The following is a 10,248-nucleotide window of genomic DNA, read 5'->3' on the forward strand; positions in this document are numbered from 1 at the left end:
GCATCAGTACCTGGTAGACCTAAGTCCAATTTCTCCCCTAGACATTGGGAAAGAAAGCACACCACTGGGTCAAGATTAGGCTATCCAAGACAACACATGGTGGGGGAGACCAAAAGAAATGGTTTGCTAAGCCCCCCTCAAGGGAAAGATGGCTATCAGTCTAAAGATAAAAACACAGAGTCTTCTAAAGGCCCCCAAAAACCTGTTCACAGGGGTGAGCCCTGAGGCAAGACAAAGATCAAGGGTTCTTACCAGAGTAAGAACTGGGATCCTACGAAAGCTTGGTGCTTCAACTACAAAGCCAATTGGCACCGAACTGGAGACTCTGCCTGTGCCAAAAAATAATCTCCCAGTGCACTTGCAGCTCCTGCTGCAGCCAGTGGTAAATATCCAGATGGGATCCCATTTGGGACCTAACCATTTGAGCCAGGTTACAGAAGCATCTTTAGTCTCTGAGGGTGGGGTGGATGTTGCTGCCCTGGCTGCCTGACCCAGTAATCTGGAGAAATACAGCTACATATCAGTGGGATCAAAGTTGAAGCACTGAGGGATACAGGTGCATGGGTCACTATGGTGACTGAAAAATATGATATCCCAGAGCACTATCTGACAGGTGAAACTTTCACAGTTATCAATGCTGACAATGAAGCTTAGGTCCATCCCATGGCAATGGTGTCCTTAGAATGGGGAGGGGCTACTGGCCGAAAGGAGTTGGTGGTATCCTCTGCAATTCCTGTAGCCTGTCTGCTAAGAAATGATCTGTAGTCTTTAGCATAGGCTTAGGTCGAAAGAAAGACCCATGCAGCTATGCTGGGTATACCTGAATGGGTGTATGTGAAAACAATGCAAAGCCCAGGGTGAAAAAGACATGCTGGAGCCTGGACTAATGGCCCAACCCTCCAAGAGAAAAGACTGAAAATGTGGTCACCCAGCTTCTGAGCAGACCCAAATTCAGGTCCCCTCTCCTCGGGGAGAAGACCTGTCAGACCTTAAGCGAACTGAGCCCCAGGCACTTGGGACTTACATGGCAAAGCTCCTGGGCCCAGGGGACCCCTTGAGGGAAGAGATGTGTCAGGACAGAGGACCTGTCTCACTCTTGAGAGCCTGACTCAGAAAGCTGCTGACCAATAAAAGGGAGATGTCGGGGGCTCCCACAGAACCTATTGGGAGGAGGGAATTCCGGTATACTGAGGCCACAGACCCCAAACCTGGTGCCACTAGGAGAGCGGTGGTGTCTTAGATGTATAGAGAGTTCCTGCTCACATCAGCTGATGACATCCCATTAGCTGGACATCTTGGTCAGACTAAAACTTGGAGTAGGTTAGTTCCCCACTTTTACTGGCCAGGAAAGTCCCAGGCAGTGATGGAGTTTTGTAACTCCTGTGTCACATGCAAAGCCAGAGGCAGGACCAAATTCCACTTCCAGTGGTTGGGGATCTTTTTGAAAGGGTAGGGGTTCATGTTGTTGGCCTCCTAAACTGGACATCCTGTAGGGGGGACATTGTGTCTAGTGAGGGAAGGCTGGGAAAGACCTCTCAAGGAGCCCAAGCATGACATTGTGTACTATATGCTTGGCCTATGTTCTTGGATGGCTGAGTACACAAAGAAAGCATCCAAAAACTTTGAGGGCAGCCATGTGCTCCAGAAGGTCTGCTATGATCAGAAGGCTACCGTAGTGGAGTACCAACCAGGGCAGAAGGTGTGGGTACTTGAGCCTGTAGCTCCCAGGGTACTCCAGGACAAATGGAGTGGCCCTTACCCTATTCTTGCGAAGACGAGTAAGGTCACCTATCTGGTTGACCTATGCACTTACAGGAACGCTCACAGGGTCATCCATTTGAACCACCTAAACCAGCCATGTCAACCACCTAAACCTCTTCCCTGACAAGGCTGATGTGGCCATGCTAATGGTCACTGATGAGGATCAGGAAGAAGAGAGTGAACCTTTTCCTGACCTCTTCTCCCACAGCCCCAAACATGGGTCAGTTGATGGAGTGGTCTTTTCAGACACCCTCACTGCCAGCAGCAAGCTGACTGTACGCAAGTCCTACAGCAGTGTGCTGAGCTCTTTTCCCTCACCCCTGGTCAGACTAACTGGTGTGTCCATGATTTGGCTACTGGTGACCCTATGGCTGTCAAAAGCAAAATATCCAGACAATCTGACCAAGTGAAGGATAGCATTAGAGCTGAAGTAAGCAATATGCAGGAGTTAGGGCTAATTGAGCCCTCTGACAGGCCCTGGGCCAGCCTAGTGTCCTTAGTCCCTAAACCTCATTCCAAGGCAGATAAACCAGAGCTGAGGTTTTGCATGGACTGTAGAGGTCTCGATCGTGCCACCAAGACAGATGCAGACCCAGTCCCAAGAGCAGATGAACTTATTGACAGGTTAGGGACAGCCAGGTTTCTCAGTACTTTTGATTTGACATCCAGGTACTGGCAGATTGGTCTGACCCCTGGAGCAAAAGAAAGATAAGCATTCTTGACCTCAGATGGACACTACCAGTTCATTGTTATGCAATTTGGTTTACAAAATGCCCCTGCCACCTTCCAAAGGTTGGAGAATAAAGTCCTTGCTGGTTTGGAAGCCTTTATTTCTGCATATTTTGATAATATTGCTGTCTTTAGCTCATCTCGGCAGGGTCGCCTGATCCACCTTGGCAAGGGTCTTGAAGCCCTGACCAGTGCAGGCCTCACTATCAAGGCAAGCAAGTGCCATGTAGGGCAGAACAAGGCTGTATACTTGGGTCACTTTGTAGGTGGAGGCCAAATTCAACCACTGCAATCCAAGATCCAAACAATTCTAGACTGGGGAGCTTCAACCACCCAGACCCAAGTCAGGGCATTCCTTGGCTTGACTGGGTCCTACAGAAATTTGGTGAAGGGGTATGGTACCATTGTGGAATCCCTCACAGAACTGACCTCCAAGAAAATGCCGAAGAAAGTAAACTGGACAGTGGGCTGTCAAAAGGCTTTTGACACTGAAGGAATCAATGTGCTCAGCACCCATTCTGAAAGCAAATTATTCTAAGCAGTTGATAGTGCAGACAGATGCCTCTGAACATGGGTTAGGAATGGTCCTATCCCAAACCAATGATGATGGCCATGACCAACCTGTTGCTTTCAGTAGCAGGAGGGTACTCCCAGAGAGCAGCGTTGGAGTGCAATTGAGAGGGAATCCTTTGCTGCCATCTTGTTGATGGCAGAACTAGGAACTCTGGGACAGGGTTATGCCCACAGGAAGTGGTCATGTAGGGGGCCTAGTGAGCCCAGGGGTAAGTAGCCCTTTGACTACTACCCTACACTCCCTTAATACCGCTAAATTCAGTACTTAAGGGAGGCCGTGGCACCAGGAAATCAGATCCCTGCTGACATGAAGAAGGAGGACACTCCAGATGCAAAAGGCAAGAACTGAAGATCAGTGACTGAATCGCCATCAACCCTACCTTCTGACTTCAACAAATGCGAGAAAGACGCCTCGTCCTCCAGCTGCTTCACCTTCGAAAAGCCCTAGAAAATGTACAGCCTTCACCCCAGCACAAGGAACGCCTGTGGAGCAGCACAGCTGCTTCCCTGCACCTTTGTAGGCACCCAAGAACCGCTGAAGAGGACTCTGGACTGCCAAAACCTGATGCCGGGCAGCACCACTGCACTCTTGCCCCCCAGCCTGAGTCAAAGTTGGCCAGTGGTGCCAGCGTAGACCCCAGCCTCTCCAGGGACCAAAATCCAATGTGGTGTTCCCCACTGTGATCGCCACACCGAAGCCTGCAGCCTCTTTGTGCAGGCCCCCCCTCAACCGCCCCTGGTGACGGCAACCCAATGGTCCACTGCACCTCTGCACCCAGACCCCCCGAACTATGGAGAAGAGGACCACTGGTGTCTGTAAGTCCCCCAGGCTCGTGATACTTTAGCCCACTTGTTGGTTCATCCAGACTGGTGCCCAGTCGACGCCTGCAGCCTGTTTGTCAGCTTTCCTCCACTGTGACTGCTACTGATGATAGACATCTGACTGTCAAAGAACCCTCTGCACCCGGATGATCCAGTAAAGGAGAGGTTCACTGCGTCCCGACATCCCCGAGCATCGCTGGAATCAAGCTCACCTGGTGGCTTACCATGAATGGACCCCCAGTTATTACCTGCAGCCTCTTTTCAACCCGACCGATCCCCATTGAGTAATCAACCCCGCCATACAACACTGTTGCACCTGACATCCCAATGCCACCTGGTGTGACCTGTTTAGGTGGCCTTGACCCTTGCCCAGTTCGTACCTTAAGTCAAGGAGATTAGTCCGTAAGTCATTGTACTATACCTGTTTGCCGTATTTGTTTTTTCTCTGTATGATAACATTGCAGCTTTCAAGAACTGCACTGTTTTTACTTTTCTAATCGGAAAGATCTTACTTGCATAACGTACTTAATTATCGTACTGATTCTGGTGCTAAAACATATCTAAAGATACTTGTTATTTTCAGAAATTTCTGTGGATCTCCTTATTGAGTGGTGTCTCATCAATTAACTGTGTGTGTATTTGCAGATATCTCACACTCCTCTCTAATAAGCGTAAGGCTGTTCGACCACACTACCCCTTAAAAGAGCACCTTGGGATTGCTAAAGCAAGCACTGTCCACTAATAAAGGAACCCCTGGGCTCTTTACACAATATATCTCATTTGGATCTCGGATATAAATAGCCAGCTTTCTACAACTGCATTTTTCAGTTTAACTTTTTGCATTTTCTCTGAGGATGTTTACTTACTGCAGCAACTAATCATGAGTCACATCACAGATTTTTCCTCTTCTCTGTTTCCTGCCTCTCCTGCCCATTCTCTGTGAGATGCCTGTGTGTATGTCTAAGGAATCGAAATTCACTTATGTGGTGTTGGAGGTCTCTCTTCATTAGCGGTATGTGCTCTTTTTCTGCATTTTTAATTGTTCTCTTCTTTTCACTGCAGGGTCCGTGTTCGCTATCAGAAGCGACAAAAGCTGCAGTTTGAAACTAAGCTGGGAATGAACTCCCCCTTCTAAGCTTTTCCTAGGCCTCAGCACAACTGCACTTGATGGAGAAGCAAGACTTGCTGAACACTGGTTGGAGTCGCTATTCTGCCACAGGATTCAATGAAGCTGCTACAGTGTATCTGTAGGCTGCACACTATGGACCTGCAAACGTGTCCCTGAAAAGATAAATGAGTGAACTGCAATGCCTATTTGACTTGTCTGCAATCACCCTGCTATGATGGTATGCAGAAGAGGACAGTAGCAGCTTTTTGATTGGGGAGACTGTTGCACATTACTTTCCTAGAGGCATCTAGCACCTCAGATAACCGCTGAAGCCCTTCTTTGTCCAAAAGGCACATCGCCTAGTTCAGTGGTTCCTTTACAGCATGACCCACACCCAGAACCTTTCCAGAGGCAGCAAGCATGTTGACTGAGAGGCCAGTTGCACAGTCTGACCATAACCTCTTTTCTCAGGGCAGCTGGCACATCTGCTGAGAGACCTGTCAGAGCAGTCCACTCAGAGCAGTCATCTATTTTGAGGGGACGTTTCACTCTTAGCCTCTTAAATCTTTCCCCGCATAAGTAGAACCCTCAGCTATAAGTCCTTAGCACAATCTGGCCTCAGAATCTTGCTTGCGTCTGTAGAACCATAGCTAATATGCCTTGGCACAATATGACCCTCTGCACCTTCCGTCCGAAAAGAGGGGTAAGAGGCCTCTTAGAGTGAATTCACAATCTGGTTCACTTATAATCTATGTGCAAAATAGGCCTTGAGAACCTATGTCAGTTTTACTAGCTCAAACTCCTCCCTAAGGTGACAGCTGGAAGACCTTTTGTAAAATTCACACCCTCAGGTCATCCCTTAAGATAGCAGACCCCTGGAACATTGCCCCTTTTCTCCCTTTCGTATCAACATGAACCCACACTTTCTTTGGGTAATTAACACCCTTAAGTCTTCCCTCTAAGCAACCTCATATGAGCAGCTGGCCTCCTGCTCTGATTTTCAGGTATGTTGACCATGTGATATTTTTCTTTTGATACTTAGTGTAGAGTTAAGGGTGTGTGAAAGTACATGGTCAAAACACCAAAAACGAATATTGCTGCTGAAAAGGCAGACAGCATTGAGCGGAGATGGCTATAAGGAAAGAAGCACTTTAGGATGCAGACTTTGTCACTGTTCATAATGTGTAATAATGCCTCATGCTGTGAAAAGGTGGGTACCTCACCTGGGGGAATCTCTGGCTCTTTGGTTTATGTTGCGATAGATCACTGGTTACTAACATGATAATCAAGAGTGATGTTGTTTCCCTGGAACATATCTTGCTGTCACAGCCTTCATTTCTGATATGTCTGCTTTTAAAGACAGCCTTTAATCGCCCCCTGCAATGTGTTCTACAGGTCTGCAGAAATACGTAGCGTAGTATTGATGACTTCCTATGTTATCTATGCAAATTATGACTGTTTAAGAACATTATACAAACTTAGTTGGGTTGGTCAGAACTCTGTAGTCTGTTCGTATTTTGAGGCACATAGCAGGAGCTTCAGAGAATCCTAGGAAGGGGGCAAACAAGCCAATATATTCCCATGTAGGCCTCCTTAAGAGATCCGGCCACCAAGGTGGCCCTCCTGGAGAAACTCTTGTTAGAGGTTCCTAGGCTTCGTAGAGTACAGTGTGTGCTAGGAAGACTTCTCTGAGAAGTTCAGCCATGGCTGCAGAGACAGTCTTCATCACATGTCTTCAGACTGAAAAATAAATACTTGAGAATTATTTTCAAATAAACCCAAGCTACCTGCACTCGTTGAGATGAGGGTGCATTGATCATTGTACTAAATAGGCTGTGTCTGCAGGCTATTAAGGTGTTGGGGATAACTAACTGCATGGCATGCATATTTTACTTGGCGTCCATCTAATAATCCCTTTATGAAAATAATATAGCCCAAACATACGCATTGATACAGGCAAGGGTCTGCTTGAGCTCTCTATGATGTCCTAGTACGCAAGCTTGTGGAAAGCGCTCAGATTATGTGGTTATTGGCATGGAGGTCAGAAATCTTACTGATGTGAAAGGAGGAAAGTGTAAGGGTATGAGCACTCACTAAAGAGAGGTGCTACAAAACAATACAAACTTGATTTGATGATACTGTTGTATAGGAAATCTTGAGGGATAGGGCTTTAATTTAAGAGGTGCTTAAAGTATTCATTACCTCAAATGACTTGGACCGGAAATTAAGGAATCCTGCCAGAAGCATCAACGTATGCAGTTAAAGGGTAGCTTAAAAGCAGGACTGTAAACACTGGACAAAAGTTAACTCTCATTGACTACTGTATAGATGTGACAGCTGTGAAAACTTTGAAATTTGGATGGTAGACAATGCACTGAGGAAAGCAGTTGATTAAAGGTCACAGCATTGCAGAACCCCTTTGAGGATTACATGTGACTATAAAGACCTGAAGAAAGTAAATGCATATCACTGGAGGACAATATCAGACAGGGTACTATGACTACTTTTGACTGCAAAGTGCATTCGAACATTGATACTTGACTTCTGAAGACACTTTATAGCAGTTGGAATGACGTCAATAAGTGATTAAAGATGACTGTTGGACATAACGGTTGATGGTTTGTATTGGTGACTGTGTACCCTCAAAACAACCTCCACAGGTATTTTGTAGTGCCTGAAAAAAAATCAAAGATAAGGGAAGGGGCATTAACTGGAACACATGACTTCCAAAGTACCTCAGTGACTATCAGGGAAAAATCAAACACTTGTTTCGAACAAGGGATGCGTTTAGAGGACATGTCTTTATGGCTGTATTGATCTCGTCGCTCATGGAGGAAGTGGCTGTCACTTGTTACAGGATGACTGCTAGGGCAATCATGTAGTTAGGAGGTGCATGACTATATTTTAGCCAACTGGTTGGAGATAACAAAATCATGCTAATTCTACATAGTGGGTTATTCATAAATATGTGCTGCTGTATCTGAAAGCCCATTCAGAATCCTGTAATAATATCCTTCAAATGTAATGAGCGGCCTATGCTACTAAACCATGTACAATATCAGGTCCTGGATTCATGGTGAGAATTTACATAAATTCTTCTAAGGTAATATAAGTTACAGAGCAGAAATGCCCGGTATTGGTCCGTGAGAACCATAGCCATTCCAGATTTTTAGGGTATCCATGACTTACATTTCTATACAATTCAGCTGAACAGGATCAATTTACATAGTCTGTTATTATGAAAATCAGGCATGGGTACAGGACTTGCCAAAAAGTGATGGACATCTCTGGCCTAGAATCTGAATCTGGGTTATGACAGCAGCATCACAAATTCTCCATAATAATGATTATAAGAGCTGCGGAGCGACCATCTTAACATTTATAAGGGGACAGGTATCTACAGCTATGAGGAGGACATAAATAAGATCTCCTTCATCTCACATAGTCTAGCAGCATGATGAGAATATTCACAGGTTCTCTTTAGGCACAAATTGCACACATTTTTGCTAAAGGTCTGGAGGCATGTAACCAAATTTGTAGATCATCTGCACAGGAAGTCTGAGGTTTGGTGGGAGCATACACACGTTTTTCCTAAGTACAAAGAGTCTCCACACTTAGAACATGCGCACCTCTTCTTGAGGACCCTAAGATTCATGTTGATAATGTTCATATTTTTTAAGGCAACATCTCCATTTATGGTGACAACTTTCGTATGTACCAGTTGAAGACGCGCCATCTGGAAGTATCGTTAGAACCAACACACATTCTCCTTGACAATGCAATGGCAGCATGCTGAGAACATCTACTTGTTCTCTATAAATGAGAAAAGTCTACATGGACAAAGTACACCACACTCTCCAGATATTGTGTGGCAGAAGTGTGCATTGATGTGATAGTACAAAAGTGTGTGTTACCTTTAAAGCACTGTTAGCCAGGTGCCTTGTGAACCCATCATATTTCATCAAGTGAGTTCTTAGTGATCAAATGACTTTTAAGCACTATTTGACTGCACTGTTTGCTGCCTACATTAGGGGAGGTGTCTTTAGGAGTTACCTGATTCTTTGGAATGCACATACCATAACTTGGATTGGAAGTCTGAGGGGGACGCAAGTATCATGATTTGGAGCACAGGTCCATATTTCTAGTCTCAAAGGTCCCTTAATTCGAGGCTTACCAAGGAGACCATATTGTTATTAATATGTTAACTTTTTGGTCTAAATCCTTGAAACTCACTCATGTGGACTCCCAGATATCAATATCGCTATATTTACCTCAAATGCTAATTTCTTTTTGATAAATAATCTTGCTGTGCATACTTAAAATGGATAAAACCAGGATGCATAATGAGTGTCCTCTGCGCCATCTTAAATAAGTGAAAACCCTTTGTTTCGTTAACTAGAGTTCTTGATTTTGTGGGAGTCTGTGCAACAAAATCTGGATCCCTGTGCATATGGGATGCAGCAGAGGACATTTAATGGATTTTCTCTGTCCAGCCAGGAGTTGTTGCTACCAACTAGCCCTATTTGTTATAACCATCTGAAGACCCCATATACCTACTTTAGTGACATAACAGCTAATCCATAATGCATTAGAGAGCTTCTCCAGATTATGCTGTGTATCTCGCCCCTTTAAGCATCAGTTGATTATGAAATAACGATGCACAGAAGTGTCTGTTATGAAGCTTAGACCGGACTCGAGTATAGGTGTTTTGCTACAAAGACATCTTTAACATGCTTCTTTTATCTTGCACAGTCGGATTATGATCTTTCCTTCCACTTGGAAATGAAGCGCAGGGCTCTAACAGCAGGAAAACAAGGCCAACCAGGGCCCAGAAAAAGATAAGGTGGGGTGATGTCAATGACAATCACATGCCGTGGGGGGCCGTGCAGTGGGTTGTGGAATGGGATTTTCAAAACAATGTTTTTATTGGTGTATATTTTATATAAATGTAAACACATTTTGAGATGTACGTAAAGTGATTTGTATTAAAAATTGTAAATTATATTTAAAGACTCGTGTGATAAGGCTTTGATTTGATAGATACAGTATGTTAGCCACAACAATTATCATATAGTTGATTTTAGTGACCATTTAAACTTTTTTTGCTCTTAGTGACTAAACAAACCATTGGGTAACTGTGTGTTTGTTGCATGTGTTATTGTAGATCACATGCTCTTCTCTCCCCTACCACCAAGTGGTGGGTTCAGAAGATTATATTTTGTTTTTCTTGAAAGTTTAATTTTCAGATTTAAGTC

The 10,248-nt window shown here is 44.9% G+C and overlaps 1 protein-coding gene across 9 annotated transcripts in view; it reads left to right on the plus strand.

Annotated features, from left to right (window-relative positions):
• TMEM94 (transmembrane protein 94) overlaps window positions 1-10,003 on the plus strand; it is a 543,968-nt gene extending 533,965 nt beyond the window's left edge. For all 9 annotated transcript variants that reach the window (XM_069200153.1, XM_069200150.1, XM_069200148.1 and 6 more), the window contains one exon: window positions 4,948-10,003. In XM_069200153.1, coding sequence (XP_069056254.1) covers window positions 4,948-5,020 — 73 coding nt within the window. In that variant the 3' untranslated portion in view covers window positions 5,021-10,003. The remainder of the gene's footprint in view (window positions 1-4,947) is intronic.
• Window positions 10,004-10,248: the final 245 nt, after the last annotated feature.

The sequence above is a fragment of the Pleurodeles waltl genome, chromosome 7 (genome assembly GCF_031143425.1).
Source record: "Pleurodeles waltl isolate 20211129_DDA chromosome 7, aPleWal1.hap1.20221129, whole genome shotgun sequence".
Classification (NCBI taxonomy): domain Eukaryota; kingdom Metazoa; phylum Chordata; class Amphibia; order Caudata; family Salamandridae; genus Pleurodeles; species Pleurodeles waltl.